Source organism: Trachemys scripta, chromosome 6 (assembly GCF_013100865.1).
Source record: "Trachemys scripta elegans isolate TJP31775 chromosome 6, CAS_Tse_1.0, whole genome shotgun sequence".
In the NCBI taxonomy this organism is placed as follows: domain Eukaryota; kingdom Metazoa; phylum Chordata; order Testudines; family Emydidae; genus Trachemys; species Trachemys scripta.
Genome location: NC_048303.1, coordinates 123,929,013 through 123,949,173, shown reverse-complemented (window position 1 = coordinate 123,949,173; position 20,161 = coordinate 123,929,013). Strand labels below are relative to the sequence as shown.

General features: G+C 45.6%; 1 protein-coding gene across 1 annotated transcript in view; it reads left to right on the top strand.

Annotated features, from left to right (window-relative positions):
* Positions 1-20,161, top strand: part of LOC117879444 (neuronal acetylcholine receptor subunit alpha-7-like) — a 102,441-nt gene that overhangs the window by 9,351 nt on the left and 72,929 nt on the right. The window contains exon 2 of the mRNA XM_034774638.1: positions 12,490-12,629. Within this exon, the coding sequence (XP_034630529.1) occupies positions 12,490-12,629 (140 nt within the window). The remainder of the gene's footprint in view (positions 1-12,489; positions 12,630-20,161) is intronic.

Below are 20,161 nucleotides of genomic sequence, written 5' to 3'. Positions count from 1 at the left end.
TCGCAGCTGTCTAAATCTCATTGGCGGACGGGGATAAGAAGGAGAAATAAATGATTGTGGCTTAGGTGATCAGTAGGGTGAGATTTTTTTTAAAAGCACTCAGCGTTGGCTTGACTCCGAAATTAATGGTAAAACGCCTGTTCTTACTGGCTCTTCCAGGTGACTCACAAGTTCTCGGGACACAGTACGTGGTTTGCACAGACCGCACAGCTGTCAGGAAGAGTTTCACAGTGCTCTGCTCTGTATAAAATTAGGCTACCGAGTGAGTCATTGGATATTTACAAGTACAGCTGCCACTTTGGGGGTGTTCCGCTTGGCAGGGATTCAAGGAGGTGGCTCTGAAATGTGATTGGTGAAAATTAAAAGGTGCTTTCACTATAGGAAGGGTGATTTTGTGAGTAGGGTACATCTACACTGCAATGAAAAGCCCTGTGCCAGCTGACTTGGGCTCGTGGGGCTTCACCTAAGGGGCTGTTTAATTGCAGTAGATGGTCAGGCTTGGGCTGGAGCCTGGGCTCTAGGACTCTGCCAGGCGGGCCAGCTATGAGTGTCTAATCGCAGTGTAGACACATACCTGTCACCACTGGCCTGGGACTCAGGAAATCTGGTTTCAAGTCCCGGCTCTGCATCCTGTGCAACTTCGGACAAATAATGTCAGTTTTCCCTCTGTAAAAGGAGGATAATACTTCACTTCTTTCACCCATGTCTGTCTTGTCTATTTCCTTGTCAGGGAACGTCTCTCAATATGTATTTGTACGGCACCTAGCACAATGGGGCCCTGATCGGAGTTGGGGTCTCTAGGCCCTACTGTAATAGAAACACTGTTTGTATTCCCATAGTGTGTAGGAGCCCCAGGCATGGACCAGGATCCCATTGTGTGAGGCGCTGCACAAAGAGAAAATAATAATGAAAGAAACATTAGTCAGATCTGTGCCTGGATATCTTCCTATCCTCATCTCTGCAATTCTGCTCATGTCTACACTGCCCCAGCTGCTCCTGTGCTGAAATCTGTCTCCTGGCTCTATGCTGACTCAATTCTTGATGGCCTTCCCAAATCTCCAGCATGTTCACAATCAACCTGGTGCTGAGGAGGTTCTTCACACCTACAATACCTCACTCCTAGTCTCAGACAACCCCGCTGGGTTCCTGTAGCCAGCTCGAAACTGAAAATAAAACATTACCTAGCTCTTATATAGCGTTTTTCAGCGGTGGATCTCAGATTGCTTTACAAAAGCATCATGATTTCCATTTTATAGATGGGGAAACTGAGGCACAGTGTGGCGAAGTATCTTGCCCAAGGCCACATCAAGAAGAGAACTAGGGTCTCCTAATTCCCAGGCCAATGCTCTGTACTAGTGGTTCTCAACCAGGGGTTCGTGGGGGGTATGCAGAGGTCTTCCAGGGGGTACCTCAACTGATCTAGACATTTGCCTACTTTTACAACAGGCTACATAAAAAGCACTAGCGAAGTCAGTACAAACTAAACTTTTATAGACAATGACTTGTTTATACTGCTCTATATACTATACACTGAAATGTAAACCCAATATTTATATGCCAATTGATTTATTTTATAATTATATGGTAAAAATGAGAAAGTCAGCCATGTTTCAGTAACAGTGTGCTGTGACAATTCTGTATTTTTATGTCTGATTCTGTAAGTTTTGGAGTGAAGTGAAACTTGGGTGTAGACGACAAATCAAATTCTTGAAAGGGGTACAGTAGTTTGGAAAGGTTCAGAACGACTGCTCAATATGCCAGTCAACACTGCCTCCCTCGGGGACTTCCCCCTTTCTTATCACACAGATTTCATCTTACCACTCCCCTCCTGGTCTTCTCCACCCTCCAGTCACGTTATTTCTGTCCCTTGACACAATCTGGCCATTGCTGGTGAAAGAATATTCTCCTCTGCTACTCCTAATATCTGTAACGGCCTTTGTACCCCCTTGCTGTCTCAGCTGTCTTTGATTCTGTATCAAATCTCAGCAAGACATTTTCTCCCTTGTTTGTGTCTCTTCATTTTTCTCTCCCTTTGCTGTTCTTTGTGTGTTGTTACAATACTCAATGCTCTGTTGTTTGGGGCTAAAGTAAAAAAAACAACCACCCTTATTTTAATCAAATAGTCATTTTTACTTTAGGGAATTACATGAGCTTTAAATACTAGTTATTTCTATCTTAGGGGAATGCTGGGTTTTTTCAATTTGTGATCAACCCTTAAATTTAAAGCAGTGATACTCAGACCTCAGGGGTTCAGGAGCCAAATTAGCGATCAACATTCCCCAAAAGACCCACAGGAGTGTGAATTCATTGTTTCATTTACTATTGTGCTTTGTATTCATATTTAAACAGTATGGCAGGGAAATATTTAGTATTTATAATTCTCACAGCAAAATGGCTGACCAAGTATTATTATTTTATCAACTACAATTGGTTAATTACATTGTAAAAGCCTCCTGATTGGTTAATAATTAAATCACACAGTGAAAGAGCCTCTTGCAGCTCAGGACCCTCTGTTGGAATATCACCGATTTAAATTAAATAGCGTTTCAGAACAACACACTCGTCTACAGAACAACGGCATATTTTGTAGGGATGCAACAATCAGTGCTGTTGCGATGCACGTTTTGTATTTGCATCACAAACACACCTTGGCATTTAAAAACATCTGCACCACTCCAGCAGGGCCACTTTCATTTTAATTTTGTTTCAGTCTTTTTATTATGGAATGACCTGCATTATCTTGTCAGTTTGCTATTTTGCTTTTGCGCCACATCAAATCTATGAGAGGTTTCAGAGTGGTAACCGTGGGTCATTACAAAAACTAATTTCTCCAAACTAATTTCCCCCTTCTGTTACTCATATCTTCTTAAAAAGAACAGGAGTACTTGTGGCACCTTAGACACTAACACATTTATTTGAGCATAAGCTTTCGTGGGCTACAGCCCACTTCTTCGGATGCATAGAATGGAACATATATTGAGGATATATATATATATATATATATATACACACACACACACACATACAGAGAGCCTTAGCAATTAATTGGCCTCTCAGAGTTGGTAAGACAGCTCCCACCTTTTCATGCTCTCTGTATGTGTATATATATATATCTCCTCAATATATGTTCCATTCTATGCATCCGAAGAAGTGGGCTGTAGCTCACGAAAGCTTATGCTCAAATACATTTGTTAGTCTCTAAGATGCCACAAGTACTCCTGTTCTTTTTGCGGATACAGACTAACACGGCTGCTACTCTGAAACCTGTCATATCTTCTTGTCAACTGTTTGAAATGGGCTACCCTGATTACATTGACCTCATTACCACTACAAAGTATTCTACTGTTGAGAATAGCCCACTTCCACCTTAATTAAATTGTCTCGTTAATACTGACCCCCCACTTGGTGAGGCAACGCACATCTTTTCATGTACTGTCATATACCTGCCTTCTGTATTTTCCACTCCATGCATTCGATGAAATGGGTTTTAGCCCACGAAAGCTTATGCCCAAATAAATGTTAGTCTCTAAGGTGCCACAAGTACTCCTCGTTGTTTTTATCAAATCTATGCTAAACCAAAGCCTTTCATCTCATCTTCAAGCAACCTTTAACAACCAGTCACTACAGTGCGGTCTGGGGCCAACTTCTGCTCTCATTTACATCAGTATAAATGCCAGCAAAGCTGGACTGCTTGTGTCCAGAACACATGAGGTATTTTTTCACATTCTTCATCTAATGAGCTCTGAAGGTTAGAATCAAAGACTATACAAAAGGGAACGAGATGAAAGATATTTTAACCAAAGACAAGAAATACTCAAGTACAATGCATACACATTATGAGGCAGTTGATGTGAGAGAGTTACCATTTTCATTTCTAAACAAGGATACAATTTGAAGAGCACTTTGTCTTAAATATAATATGGACTAAAATCCAAAGGAAAAACGATCTAAAAAAAGAAAGGACTCGCAGTTGTGGGGAAATGCCATGCCACTGACTACACATAAGAACAAAAGCAGATGGAAATATTGGTATTTTGGGAGATTAAATGACATATGGCAATGACATGCTTTACATTCCCAGAAATCTGCAGAATACACTAAGTAAACGGTAGGCATGCACATGTCTGACAAAGTGGAATGAATTTGCGGCATTTCTTCAAAGCAGGTTAGATTCCTAGTGAATATTCTAAAACAGACACACCTGAAAACATATTTTATGCTCCACACTTTCCCATTTTGCCTGGATCATCCCCATTATGTTTCACTATTCTTTATTTCACATCCTAGAAAAAAATCCTTACATTTGTTTATTACATATGAAAACATCATAGTGGAAACTAGAAACCCTATAAGAATCTAAGGAGAAACCACCTGAAAGATAAATATGTGAGTGCAAATATCCCATAGGATTCTAGAAGGGCTTTTATGATATTTCCATAATGCCAAACAGATTCTTCTTTAGTTCTCTTAATACTGTCTTGCTGTATAATCTTTCCTATCATACTGAGTGATGTCTGAATTGACTATACAAATAAATCATACATGCTGGTATAATGAGACTGATGTTCAAGAAAGGAAAATTTGGGGAATTAAGAATATCTGATTGTTAAAAAAGAAAAAAAATATGGGGAAGAGAGAAGGGATCCAACAGGAATCTACAGATTCAGTTAAAGCAGCTACAGAAAACATAAGGGCAGCAAATAAGTAGAATGAGTTAATGATAGCTTAAGGGGTTAAGGGCTTTTATAAATATATCCGGAGACAAAATACTAGAGAAGCAGCAGTGTGATGGGAAGAGGAATGAAGTTAATGACGATTCCAGAACGCTCAGCTATAGAACTGCTTTAAGAGTTAAATGTCGCTCAAACAAAAGCAATGTAATAAAGATGCCCGGAGAATTGGGAATTGGTGGAGACCTGGTAAGAGCTGTGTATAGAACGACGGAAAAGGAATATTTTTGGGATAGTCAGGGAGGACTGGACAATATCCAATAATACGAATCAAGTAATAACTGTCTGTGTAAAGTTCCTCTGCCAAAGCAAAAGGAAGGAAGTTGACACAATTAAAATCATTCAGATAAAATCACCCTCTAAAAGCTTAAACTCCTAAAACCTGCCAAAAGAATCTTTAAAAAAAAGAAGAAGTGGGGAAGAAAGGGCGGAAGCAATACATGTGGCCAGCAGAGCTCAGATTAAAACTCCCGAATTTTTTTTTTAAATCCAAAAGATGTTATTTAGAAGCAGGAAGGGACGTGCCGAGACAGATTTCAAGGAGGAGCAATTTCCAGACCCACCAGGACCCAACAGAACAAAAGCCGGATCACCTCCAAATTCAGAAGGAATTCATATTACAGTAGCACCTCGAGAGCCTACCCAAGATCAGGGGCCCATTGTGCTGGGTGCAGCACAAACACAGGCTGTGTCTACACTACACACCACTGGTGGTGGCACATAGTGTATGTGTAGCTACACACTGATTCCACACTGCGGTGTGTAGCTATACCTGTCAGTGAAAGGCTCTGGCAGAGGGGAGGCAGGGAGACACTCCATGGCTAAAAATAGCAGCCTGGAGGGGGAGGCACAGCTTGGGTGAGCAGAGTGTACTCGCGTACACACCCACACCCTTCAAGTGTGGCTTTACTCCCCTAAGCCGCACCTCACCAGCTCCCTGGGTATTTACACCTCTACCCCAATATAACGCTGTCCTCGGGAGCCAAAAAATCTTACCGCGTTATAGGTGAAACCGCGTTATATCGAACTTGCTTTGATCTGCCGGAGTGCGCAGCCCCCCCCCCCCCCCCCCCGCGGAGCGCTGCTTTACCATGTTATATCCGAATTCGTATTATATCGGCTTGCGTTCTATTGGGGTAGAGGTGTATATCCACGCTGTATGTATTCTACATGCAGTGCAGCAGTACCCATAGAGGGGGAGATTACCTTCCCCAAAGAGTTTATTTCTACATAGACAAGACAACGGGTGGGAGGGGAGATAGAGGCACAAGAGGAGAAGTGACTTACCTGAAGGTAAGAGCCAGAAGTAGGACCCAGCTCTCCTGGATCCCAGCTCAGCGCCCTATTCAATGGGCTGCACAACAGACAAGGGGGATGGACGGATGGGAGAGGAATGCTCAGTGGTACAGTCCATAAATAGGGCTGTCTGTCTGAGCACAAAGCTCCAGCAAGAGGTTCTCAGATACAGCCAGGTCCTGCATCTCTAAGGGCTTTAAAAATCAAAGTTACACTTTGAATAACTTTACAATCAAAGCAGCTAACCAATGGGTATAGAGAACCGGATGCCTAAGGAGACTATGCAACACGCAGTACCACAAAAGGGCAGTTCTTCCCAGGATGCATGCTGCTGCCAACTCCTACTAGACTAAACGTCACCTAAGCCAGTAACCACTGAGCGTTTCTATTGGATCATCTCCCCCAGCCCTTCAAAGCACTTTGCAAACGCCAATGTGGCTAGACACTTATAGAGGTTTGAGGCCACAACCTTTGAGCTTAGGAGGCCAGTTAATTAATTAAAAGCTAGTCCTGTTCCTCCTCTCTCTCTTTTTGCACTTCTTTCCTGTGCCTCTTATCAGCCCTGGACTGATGGGCCAATTGAGTTCATGATTCCCAATCAGCTTCTCCTGGGGCACTAATTGACCTCTAAGGGATCAGAGTGCAGGCTCACCTACTCACTCCCTGCACTCTGTCACACTTGCTTACTAACTTCATTGAGTTTAAGGCCAGAGGGGTCCATTAGCTGATCAAATCTGATCTCCAGTATATCACAGACCTTTACATTTTACCTAGTTACCCCAGTAACTTGTGTTTGGTTTTTAGCATTTCTTCCCAGGCTTGATTTGAAGACAGTAAGAGATGGAGAATCCACCACTCCCCTTGGGAGTTTGTTCTCATGGTTAATCACCTTCACTGTTAAACATTTCTGCCTTAGTTCTAATTTGAATTTGTCCAGCGACAGCTTCCAGCCATTAGATTAAAGAGCCCATTAGCACCCAGTATTTTCTCCCCATGGAGCCCTTTAGGATCGTCTATTTTATCTACAGCACTGCCTATAGTTATAAGACTCTTTTCAGTTGTTTATAACTCTGCCAGACTTCTCCCCTGCCCAAGCTTTTTCTCTGCTTGAGGTTGAATTAAAAAAAAAAAATCACAAAAATGGGTCAGCCATTTCCACGAGGAAAGTTAAGGGAAAATACATTGTGCTGCCAGCATTTAACTTTTTTCCAATTCATTTCTTTAAAGAGCTCCAGTGCCTCTGTGCTTTGGAGCAAAAACTAGAAATGTGGCAGGGGGATGGTCCTGGGGTCAGAGGGGTGCCTTGTGCTCCTCCCAGAAAATCTACCCAGATCTGGCAAAGTTAGAAGGCTTTGCACATGCTCAGATTTGGTTCGTCTTGCTGCTAAAATCTCAGAATGTTCCAACCGCACTGGGCACACTCCAGTGCCACTGCCTTCATATGCACTGAGGGGACTTCCCAGCTCCCATCACCTTTCATCTGCTCTGAGCCTGCTCATAGGCCCCCCCAGTGCTTGGCTCCACATGGGGAACAACAGCAGCAGCCGCCTCTGTCGCCTAGAGGAAGGTGTGTTTGGTTGGAAATCAGCAACAGCCCAAAGTGTCTCTGCATTTCTACTGACTAGTGGTAATATTTCGGTGTAGTCAGGCCTTTTTCTTGAGCCAGGCCTAATGCCTCCACCATAGGAGGGAGAAACTATCGTCCCCACAATGCGGTAACGGCAAGGTCTGGCAGAGCTGGAATACATGCACATCTAATATGGCAGACTATAGTCCCACCCACTCAACCTTTTAGAATGAATAGGGCAAACCGATGTGCTTGGTAACCCCACCGCACAGAAAAAGCCAAGATTAGGATCCAGAAATTCTGATTCAGGCTGTTCTACTGTTGGCTGGGAAATGGTTAAGTAAAGCACTAGTAAAACGTGTACTGTATTCCCCACCCCACAAAGGCTAGTCCACATATAGGATAACAACCTACTACTGCTACCAGTTACTCCTTTGTCTCAAATGTTAGCAGTCTGTGTTGTAAATCTAAAGGTCCTGCATTCAGATCCTGATAATAACTCAGGCAGGTGTCAATGTGGTTCTAGATCAGAGGTAGGCAACCTATGGCACCTGTGACAAAGGCGGCACGTGAGCTGATTTTCAGCGGCACTCACACTGCCCGGGTCCTGGCCACCGGTCCGGGGGGCTCTGCATTTTAATTTAATTTTAAATGAAGCTTCTTAAACATTTACTTTACATACAACAATAGTTTAGTTATATATTATAGACTTAGAGAAAGAGCCCTTCTAAAAACATTAAAATGTATGACTGGCACGCGAAACCTTAAATCAGAGTGAATAAATGAAGACTCGGCACAGCACTTCTGAAAGGTTGCCGACCCCTGGTCTAGATAATGGTATTACTGTTTTACAGCTTTCTTTATTAAAAAAAAAAAAAAAAAGACAGAAAATTGTATTAAAAAAAACCCTCTGTTAAAGGCCATTAAGGTTGCAAAGTCAAACATTCTAATGCCAGGAGATGCCAGATTTAAGGTTGACTATACAACTTGAAATCAACCCCCTTGAGAGTATGCATTACGATACAGTCTTTAATTACAGAATCACATTTTCCATAGCACCCCTGCCTGATTAGTGCATACAATGGACAGTGAAAGAGGCCATTTTCTTGTGCTTAGAGACGCTTGACCAAGACCTAAGAGCTCTGGGTTCTATTCCTGGTTCTGCTACACACTTCCTGTGTCATGTGAGGCAAGACTGTACCACAATGTATCTGCACAAGGGAAGTGAATGATGATTTCACCTCATGTCTGGTGTCACTTTTGAGCAATTGACTTTTCAACTTTACCATTCTTCGAATAGTTATTTTGGATGCAATTTCATACTGGCCACCGGAAAAAAGATTCAGTCCCGAAGACCGGGGGCCAGATTTGTGTTTGAGAGAGGAATCTCTCTGCATCTCACTACCAGTCCCCAGAACCAGAAATTACAACCTCCTGTTACAGAAAAATGCCACAATTTAGCTCATTCCAACTTCACACCATGGAGTTTTCAGGGCTTTAGAGGGAGAGAAAACCAATCATCTCCCTGGTGACCGAAGCACTGAGTATTTTCTAAAAAAATATAGCGTAATCTGTCCCCTATCTCACCTCTCTTCCTGCTTGGAGGCTACGGCAACAAAAAGAGATGACAGCCTGATTAGACAGGCCAACCATTTGTGACACCAACAGCTGCCTTGGCAATTTGCCAGGAGCCCGCAGGCTCCAAATTGCATGGAGATTTACATAATTTCATAGATACAAAAAATGAAATGCGCACAAACATATGGCTACAAATCCCAACACAATGGGCTGTAGAATAGCTGGGCTATGTTGCTGGCCTCCAAGTTGAGTGGGTGCCAGCAATGGCGCAACATTGAGAGAGGACACAACATCAGATAATAATGGAGGACTTCAGCTGCCAAAATATTACCAGGCACAGTTCTGAGAAGAAATTTCTCAACCCCATAAAGAATTGCTTCTTGGAACAGCTAGGTCTGGAGGACGCAGGAGGAGAGGATATGTTTGACTCTGTCCTAAGTAATACACAGGAGAACTTTAATGAATTTAATGGTTTAATGAATTTAATGGTTTAATGAAGCTACAGGACCACAATGGTAGTACAGTCTACATTGTTGGGGATAGAGGGATTTTCAAACACTAACATAGGGCGGGGGTGGAGTGGGGGGAGGGAAGAAACACAAGCCAGTTTAAACGAAGCTAAGGAGACAAAAAAAACGGAGAAGCTTCCACTCTGATTGTAAGCACTTATGCAATCCTAACCAGAGTCATGCTTACCCCTAAACAATGGGAACAAGATAGAACAAGACAGGCACACGGTAAGGCCCAAGAGTTTATTGAAACCTTAGAGGTTACCTTCAAAAAAATGAAAATACAGTTTAGGTGAAGCTAATAGAAGGGCACTTAAGTAATGGTGGGTAAAATGTAAGTTAGGCAGTTAAGAGTGAATTTGAGAAGAAAATAGACAAAGACATGTGAACCAAATAAGATCTTTTTCAAGCATATCAGAAGATGGGAACTTGCAAGAAAGTCCGTGGGTTTGCTGAGCGATGAGTAAGAGAATCTAAGTATTCCAGACACGACACAGAAGCTAAACAAACAATCTCTTTGCACAGCTGTTCACCACAGAAGGCATTGGTGAAGATGTCTAACTCTGAGCTAGTCTTTTCAGGCAATGAAGCTATGGGACTGTCCAAGACTGAGGTGGCAACCATGAGAGATATAGATGCAATCTGACAATTTAAATTACAATAGCTCACCAGGCCCAGAGGCTATTGCCTTGTGTTCCTTCAGAACTCTTGAATGAAGCGGCTATACACTCTCTCAATCAGCTACTACAGAGGAGCGCAGCAGGTGTACCTCTCTTAAAAAAAAACACAACACCCTAGGGGCGATCCTGGGAAATACAGAGCAGAGACTCTGTTATGGTCCCTTACCTCAGCATCAGAGAAATTAATTGGAACTCTAAATTAAAGATAGATATAAGAGTACATGACATTGCTGGCTTAAACAGGCCTGGTATTTGTAAATAAAGCTGTGATTCCAGTCTACTAGGATTCTTTGAGCATGTTAACAAAAAATTGGATAAAGGATCACAGGCTGACATAATTTATTTGGATTGCCAAAAAAAGACATTAGCTGTAATCACTCAGGAGCAAACCCTAGTCTCGTTGCGGACAGCTCAATGAAAAGATCTGCTCAATGTGCACTGGGCATCAAAAAAGCAGCCAAGGAGTTACACTGCACTAAGACTAGAGAATTATCATGATCGTTATTTATTAATTTGTACTGCAATAGCGCCCAGAGGTCCCAGTCTGGGATTGAGCCCCTATTGTGGTAGGCACTGAACCCTCGTAGAATGAAAATTCAGTCCCTGTCCTGAAGAGCTTGCATTCTATGACATCAGCCCTGCAAAGATTTATCTATCTTAGGGTACGTCTACCCTACCCGCCGGATTGGCGGGCAGCGATCGATCCAGCGGGGGTCGATTTATCGTGTCTAGTCTAGACACGATAAATTGATCCCCGAGCGCTCTCCCGTTGACTCTTGTACTCCACCGCCGCGAGAGGCGCAGGTGGAGTCGACGGGAGAGCGGCAGCAGTCGACTCACTGCGGTTAAGACACCACGGTAAGTCGATCTAAGTACGTCAACTTCAGCTACGTTATTCACATAGCAGAAGTTGCGTAACTTAGATCGATCCCCCCCAGTATAGACCAGGACTTAGATACTTATGTGGCCGCCATTATCTTAGTGTCCAAAGGCCTCATAATCTCTAATGTATTGATGTACCCTTATGCCTATGAATAGTCCCAGTGAAACTAATTTACACACATGGCTCAGTCTTTGCAGGATCAGGGTGTAAGGACAATACTGAAATTGTTGTAATGCCATTGTACAAATCAATGGAGCACCCTCCCCTTGAATGCTGTGCTTCATTCTGGTCATACTACCTCAAAAAAAAAAAAAAAAAAAAAAGGATTTGCACTGCTAGCAGAAAGAGAAAAGATCCAGAGTGAAAAACGGCAAAAGAAATTAGCAGTCTGGAAAGACTTCACAGATTAGAAACAAATGAAGTTGGGAGAAGGGATATGGCGGAGGTATACAAAACTATGAATGACCCTCAGACAGTAGATTGGTGCTTCCATTTACGCTGTCTCATAACATACGAATGAGGAGCACCCAAGGAAAGTAGAAGTTAAAAAACCAGTACAAGGACTTTAAACCCCCCACTTCATTCCATAATATGGCAGTTGAGGCTACGCAGATTATCAGAGAGCTGTAGGATTTTCAGAAGGATTAGCCATTTCTACAGGGCTAGACTGTGCTTGTTTGGCACAGGCCTGTGTTGAGGGGCAGCAGGGAAGGCATTGACAGAAATAACACCTCCCACAGCTCTACTCCTTTAGCTGCTATACCCCCAGTGTGAAATTCTGGCCCCAATGAAAATCAGTGGGAATTTGGGCATTGGCTTCAGGGAAGCCAGGTGTGCTAGTTAGCACATGGGGAAGGGAAGTCATAACTCTATTTCCCACCCCCTGCAGCACCCCGATAGGAACATCTTGATAGCAAGTTTGTCGTGTGGGCTTTTCTGCCTTAGAGAGCTGTCAAGAGCTTCAGCTGTGTATTTTGTCATGTGGCACTAAAGATTCCTAGCCAGCTTATATACCTCTAGTTCTTTGGCGGCTCTGTGATAGAAACGCATGCAGTGCACAATGTTTTATGAAACCATAGAATGGAAGACGTGTTAGATATGGGCAAACTTGAGGAGGTCTTTACTTTCTGGGAATCTGCTTCTCGGTTTTAGAAGATCAAAATAAACTATGGAGGGTTCAAAAATAAAATGACTTTCTGATCGGGCCAGATGATTTATGTCACCATCTTTTTTTCCCCTCCAAAAGTTTCCCAGCAGGGTGAAAACCAAAGGCGTCTGTATAGAGAACTGTTGAGGAACTACAATCGCCTTGAACGCCCCGTAGTGAATGATTCCCAACCTCTTATTGTTGAGCTACAACTTTCTTTGCTGCAGATAATCGATGTGGTAAGTCAGCAGCAATTCTGCTTCGTGAGCATAACTTTGTCAAGGTAACGAATTCAGCTGCTGTTGTAAATGGTGTAGGGACTGCATGTGGGCTCTTAACCAGACTGCTATAGAATGGAAATTGAGAACAGAATGGTTTGGATTAGGGATTTTGCAGAACGCCAACACATGGGTTTGTCACTTCGGAATACTAATACCACTCTAAATGCACAGATGTCCCCGACAACATGAGGAACGTGTTGATTAATTATGTAGCTTTTTAATGATTTTACATAAAAACACTGATTATGAACCATGTGTTACTACAAATTAATAAGCATGTGTTATTCCCAGAAGCTGTAGTTATGGACCCTGTGCTATTTCTGGAGCTACTCTGGACTGGCTATATGAGGCAATATGCAACAGGGGCATTGGAACAATTTGTACAGTGGGGGTGTGGAACGCCATTGAACCAAACTGTAAACCCCATATATGAGGAAAACCACTCCAAGCTGCGGCATCCCCAGCATCTCTAACTCCAGCACCCCGATATGCAAGAGCACCAGTGTGCAGAGACGGCCGGGCCTGTCTGTCTACAAGAACTGGTATGGCTGGTACGCCAACCCCTCTGCCAAACAGCAGGTGGCAGCAGCTTCTTGCTGGCTTCTGAACATGCAAACGAGGGTGGGGGAGGGCAGAGTGCCATAGTCGGTGCGGGCAAGATGCAGAGAGAGTGAGCGGGGTAAGGGGCCGGCTGCAGCAGAGTGGGTGTAGATGTAACATGAAGCCCCCTGTGGCTCACTGGCAGCAGGGGTCAAACCTGGGACCTAGGGAATCTTAAAGCATGAGCTGCTGCTGCAGGCGCTAGCGGAGCCTTCTATGTTAGCCAAGGCCTGGCAGAGTTTGCGGGAGTGGGGAGAGATATGCCCCACGGTGAACTTTAGCATACAAAATAAACCAAGTCAAAATCTCCTCTCCACGGTGAGGAGGGTTTCATTGTACAGAACAGCAGCTAAACCCCCAGAAATAGTCTGTATATAAATACAATATATTCCCTAGACAACTGACTGCAGAAGTAGTGTCTACCCACTAGATTCCAGCCCCTGGAACTATGGTGTGCGTCTTAGTCTTGTCCTCTGCATCTACCGACACAACACCCTCTTTTCATTGTTATTGGCTGGCCTTTTTTTTTTTTTTTACAATAATGAGAGAGTTTCTTGGTTTTCTACCAACCTGAGGAATGACACTCTACTATTTTCAAAAAGCATCCATCGTGTCCTCTAGCCCACGTATAACTTGGGGAGAGGGGAGTTACAGAAACAGGTTTTTGGGGCATGTCAGAAAATAAGGTCCCTTTAGGGGAAAGGTTTTTAAAATACCTAGATGAAAACTTCCTTTGAGAGCATTTCTTTAAGCACTTGATCTCCCGGATGTCATCCTGTCTGTTGCAGTGAATTTAAATTTCTATATCCCCTGCGCATGAGCCAATGGGGGAAAGATTTATTTTATAAAAGGAGGTCAACTAAACAGTTATATGCTTTAGAAACAAAGCTTTTGCTCTTTGTCTAGTGCCCCAGATGTTGTGGGGGCATTCGCTCTTATCAGGAATGACCTCTTCCCAGACAAGCACGCTGTAAGTCCCCTTTGCAGTTCCGGCAACACTGATCATTAGAAAAGAGTCCCAGATCCAAACAAACCCAAACTTGGGGGACGTTCAGACCCTACGACACCCATACGGCGTCCATTCAATTAAAATAGAAACAACTCTAGACTGGCACGACGGCCGCAAGAGACCTGGGTCTGGAGAATATTGGAATCCCTGCTTCTGCACGTGACATGAGGGTTATGTCATGAGGTCCAAAAAAGGTTACCAATTGCACCACGTTTTCAGCCTTAGTTCTGGTTAATTGTCAGACTAGCATTGCATGAAACCATTTATCTCCTCTTCCTAAGTGTCCATTCCCAGGGATGCAACCTTGCCAGCTGTGTAAATTAGAGAAATTATTTTGTATAGGGGGTGCCATTGAAGTTGCTTGTGTCACCTTATCTGCGTCATAGGAGGAGAAGCCACCCATCCACATTGCTTGGGATCTGATTTAGCAAAGCACTTAAAGCATGTGTCTATGGCTATGTCTACACTAGAGAGCTTACAGCGGCACAGCCGTACTGATGCAGCTCTGCTGCTGTAAGGTGTGTTTTTTCACACCCCTGAGCAACGTAAGTTTTGCCAACATAAGTGGTAGTGTAGGCATGGCCTAAGTGCTTTGCTAATCAGGCTATTTTCGACCTAGACAGCAGCTGCTTTCAAGTTGAAGGGCATGAGTGGCTCACCATTGTTCTCAAATGTCTTTTCTAAACCATCTCTTGTTGCCAGACTCTCATGTTATTAAGGATACAAGGTGGGCGAGGGAATATCTTTTATGGAACCAACTTCTTTTAGTGAGACACAAAAGCTGTGGCGCTTACACAGAGCTCTTCTTCTGGTCTGGGAAAGGTACTCACAGCTAAATACAAGGTGGAACGGATTGTTTAGCATAAGTAGTTAGCACATATTGTAAAGGGACCATTCAAGGTAGAGTGGCTTGTTAGTCCCTCTGCAGTCATAGGACTGAGGGGGTTAGTGGGTTACAGATTGCTGTAATAAGCCATAAATCCAGGGTCTCTGTTCAGTCCCTGATTTTTGGTGCCTAGCAGAGTTATGAATTTAAGCTTCCAGACTTGTCTTTTGAAAGGGTTGTGCAGATTTCCTTTGAGGATGAAGATGGAGAGGTCAGACAGTGATCGCTTTGTGAAAAGAGTTCACTCACAGATGATAGGTGTTTTTTGTCTTATTTTCCTGTGTGAGATCATTCGAGAGCATAGTGATTCATAGAAGAGTCATAGAAGATCAGAGTTGGAAGAGCCCTCAGAAGGTCATCTAGTCCAACCCCCTGCTCAAAGCAGGACCAACACCAATTAAATCATCCTAGCCAAGGTTTTGTAATGCTGGACCTTAAAAACCTCTAAGGATGGAGATTCCACCACCTCCCTAGGTAACCCATTCCAGTGCTTCACCACCCTCCTAGTGAAAAAGATTTTCCTAATATCCAACCTAGACCTCCCCCACTGCAATTTGAGACCATTGCTCCTTGATCTGTCATCTGCCAACACTGAGAACAGCCGAGCTCCATCCTCTTTGGAACCCCTCCCTGCTTCATGTAGTTGAAGGCTGCTATCAAATCCCCCCTCACTCTTCTCTTCTGCAGCCTAAATAAGCCCAGTTCCCTCAGCCTCTCCTCGTAAGTCATGTGCCCAAGCCCCCTGATCATTTTCGTTGCCCTCCGCTGGACTCTCTCCAATTTGTCCACATCCTTTCTGTAGTGAGGAGCCCAAAACTGGATGCAATACTCCAGATGTGGCCTCACCAGTGCCGAATATAGGGGAATAATCACTTCCCTCGATCTGCTGGCAATGCTCCTACTAATGCAGCCCTGTAGTAGATGTGGGCCGAGGTTCGGCCCTCAGCGGGGCTGTGGGGTATCCCACCGCCTTGCTCTGGTCCAGCGGCAGCCAGGGACCGCAGGCCCACAGTTAGGGGCTCAGGCCCGTAAGCAGGGGCTGAGCCAAGAGGTCCGAACGCAGGCCCTTAAGCAAGGGCTGAGGCAAAGTCTATAGCAGCCCAGGCCCTAGGTCAGGGGCTGAGTCAGTAGCAAATAGTTAATCAGAGGCCCAGGCCCTTAAGCAGGGGCTGGGTCAGTTTGTGGCAGCCCAGGCCCTAGGTCAGGATGGGGCAGCAAGCAAATAGTCACCTAGGTACCCAGCCTCTCTAGGCCAGGGGAAAAGGGGGAGTGTGCTACCCAAGGAGTGGGTGGCAGGGGGGACGCAGGCCCTCCCACTCCACTGCGTCCCAGCCCAGGGCCCTAGCAGCGACGGAAACTCGCTGCTGTCAGTGGGGATCCTGGCTGCAACACACTGACATAGGCTCTGGCAGTGCAGCAGCCAGACTGGGGTCAGCTGCCCCCGGGCTACTTCCACATTCCCCCTCGTATGGTACCTGGGCCGTCCTAGTGTCATCGTTGCTTTCCACCAGCATCGGCTCCTCGGGGTAGCTGGCATGGGGCAGGCTTGGCCAGTCCTCCTCGGGGTAGCTGGCCCGGGGCAGGCTTGGCCAGTCCTCCTCGGGTACCGGACGAGAGGTAGGCTCGACCGGCCCGGTGAGTCAGCAGGCCGGTCGCGGCCTGCGGCAGTTTCCCAAGCGGGAGCTCAGCCATGGACGTCTGCTCTCTCCGCCGGCCTGGGCTCCACTGAGCTCTGCAGGTGGGCTTTTACACTTCCGGATCAGGGCCGTGACCTCGGAGGGGCGGGCGCTGGACCCGTGGCTCCGCCCACGTTGATATTAGGGGAGGTTCGGCCCTCAGTGGGGCTGTGGGGTATCCCACCGCCTTGCTACAAGGCCCATATACCCTTAGCCTTCTTAGCAACAAGGGCACACTGCCGACTCATATCCAGCTTCTCATCCACTGTAATGCCCAGGTCCTTTTCTGCAGATTGTCTGATTTCACCCACATCGCTGTTGTTGGAGCATTTAGTGCACTGGAGGAGATACAGCACATGTTGTGATAGGCATGTGTAGTACCCAAGGATCCTGAAAGGTGTGTTGTGGATGCCTAGAGGTGGGCATCTCCTCAGGTCCATAGATGCACAAAGGGTCCTCTTACTCCTCTGCGTTTCCAGGTAGCCACTTCACAGGCCAGAAGGGATCATTGTGATCATGTGGGCTGATCTCCCAAATACCCCCAGGATATAATTTTACCCAGCCATTCCCTTTTAGAGAGCCATCAGGCTTCATTTAAAGACTTCACGTAATGAAGAATTTATTACATGCCTGAGTAAGTGGTTCCAAAGGTTAATAACCCTCCCTGTTTAACATTTGGGCCATATTTCTAGTCTGAATTTATCTAGCTTCAGCTTCCAACAATTGGATGTTACGCCTTTGGCCAGGAGATTAAAAAGCTTTCTACCTCAGAAATCTTCTCCCCTATTTATAGACTACCATCTCTTGGATAAATTATGTAGATAGAGCTGCAGTGAAGGGTGCAGTATTTGCAGCGAGCAACCAGCGCTCCACAGTGCTGGGGGGGTGTACAAACACAGAATAAGAGGCAGCCTGTGCCACAGAGAGCTGACAACCTAAGCATAAGATGAGAGACAACAGGTGGAAGCACCAGGTAACAATGAGACAATAAAGGTCAGCATGACAAGCGACCGGCCCACTGCACCAGTAGCCTAGGCAAGGAGTTTTTTGTAGGGATCACAGCAGACAGTTGTAAGGAGTGAAACGAAGCAGGGCAACATGGTGACCGCGCAGATGCTTATGGGGAGCTCCTCCAGACGTAGGGGGTGGCTTGAGGACAGAGTGCAGACGTGCTCATTTGAAAATTGAATCATTGGGTGTTGAAGGCTGGGATCATTACCGGAGGAACTGGCATCTCAGCAGCATAAGGGATGACAGGAAGGGCAGGGATTGGCTCTGAAGGACCTTAAAAGTGAAGCCGGGTACTTTGATGCAGCAAAGAAGGGGAAGCCAAGCGAGGAACTAAAAGAAGAGTGACATACTCAAAGCAATGAGCTAGGGAAGTGATCTTTGCAGTATCGTGAATGGATATGAAAGCGGTACAACAGAATAGGTTCAGGCCACAGAGGAAGCAAGCAGTTGAGACGCAAGAGGAGTAAGCGTTTTAGCCATGTGGATGGAGAAGAAAGCCTGGATCTTAGAGGTGTTTGGCAGGAAGAATTGGCAGATGTTTTAGGAATTAAAGTGCGGATGCCAGAAGTTGACACAGTATTTCAGGAAGAGTGTCACTGATGCCATATACGGAGGTATTATCATTGCTCTGCCCCTACTTGATATCTTCCTGCTTACATAACCCTGTTAGCTCTTTTAGCTACAGCCGTGCATCAGGAGCTCGTGTTCAGTTGGTTCGGCCCCTGACCCTGGCAGCTGGGCTCAGGCGGGGAGCAGAGGGGGCCCTGCCCCAGCCAGGCTCTCTCAGGCAGCTGCCGCGCTGCTCAGTCAGCGACCCGGCAAGGCCAGCTTCAGTCACATGAGAAGCAGCTCCGTCCCGCTCCCCACCCGGGCCCGGCTGCCAGGGAGAGCAGCCAAACGCACCGGGGGGGGGGGGGTGCAGTGGGAGAAGGACACAGCCAGCCCTCCCCCTCAGGTGACTCTGGAGGGGGAGCCTGGTGGACCCAAGCTGGGCACAGGGCAGGGGGGTCCACTGGGCAGAGGAGACATGTGAGGCGGTCCCATGTCCTCCCCCTTTAGATCGTGACCCCCCAACATCAGGAGGCACAAGTCGTCTGTGCCTGTCCCCATCATTGTTTATCCCTCCATCAATTTGTGTCTCATCTGGGCATTTTGCCAGCCATGATTTTATATGTTCTTCTATGTCATTGATAAAGATACTGATTAGTAGCAGGCCAAGAACAGATCCCTGCAGGACCCTTACTAAAAAACACTTTCAATGGCCTGCTACTACTGCCTCTCCCATACAGGTGTGTGTGGCCAGCGGGCTGGGGAAGGAATCGGTGCCAGGCATAGGGGTGGTGCAGATCACTTCCTCCACCAGAGCATGGGGAGAACAAAGGAGTCGGAGTCACAATCTCAGGCTCAGCAGATAGGTTCGGGTTGAACTGTGTTATCTGTAGCAGGAGTCACAGAACTAGAGCACACTGCATCACCTCACTGTACTGGTACATGCCCAGATTGCTAGACAAAGCCCCAACCCTCACGCACTCCCCATGCTGAACTCCCAGGGAAGGTCACCAGAGCTCCTCACACAGTGAAGTTACCAGACCGGGCTATCAGTGAGTAGAAGATGCCCAGAAATCACAGAAATCCCACACATCCTGGATGTCTTAGGTACCTGTGCAGCCTACTTACTCACAGGGCTACTTACACCATTGTGCAAATCCTACTCGCTACAGGGATTGCTCACTCGCACAAGTCACCTTATTGGGCCTAATGGAACCACGCACAGGAGTTCACCAACATGGTTAAGCCTTGCACAACTGTCTGGAATTGTTTACTGCTTTCCCTGTCCAGGAAAGAAACATGAAAAGAAAAAAAAAGAAACCAGAACTTACCAGCCTGTTTTAAAATTGTAAGACAGGAATAGGGGATTATCCCATTGGTTAGCCCAGTTCACCTCTCTCTTTCTCCTAGACGAGGACGTGGCTTGATATCACATCTATAAAACACGAGCACAGCACACACATTATACAGTGGCTGGAGGAATCTGCTTCCACACAGGCTCTCTTGAACCAAGTCAGGTCTAAACTCAACCAGCATGGAGAAAAACAGGTTCTATGGGATACAGACTCCCTTCTGCATCATGGAACGGCAAGATGCCTCTCAGGTCTCCATAATTTGCCCTCCACAATGATGAATACCACGTCACATGGAGAAATCCACCTTCCCCAGTCACAAATGCAATGCTGACAGATCTCAGTAGGCGGGATCGAACCTGGGACCTTTGGAGCTTAGATCATGCAGTAGCAGCTCACGCACTAAA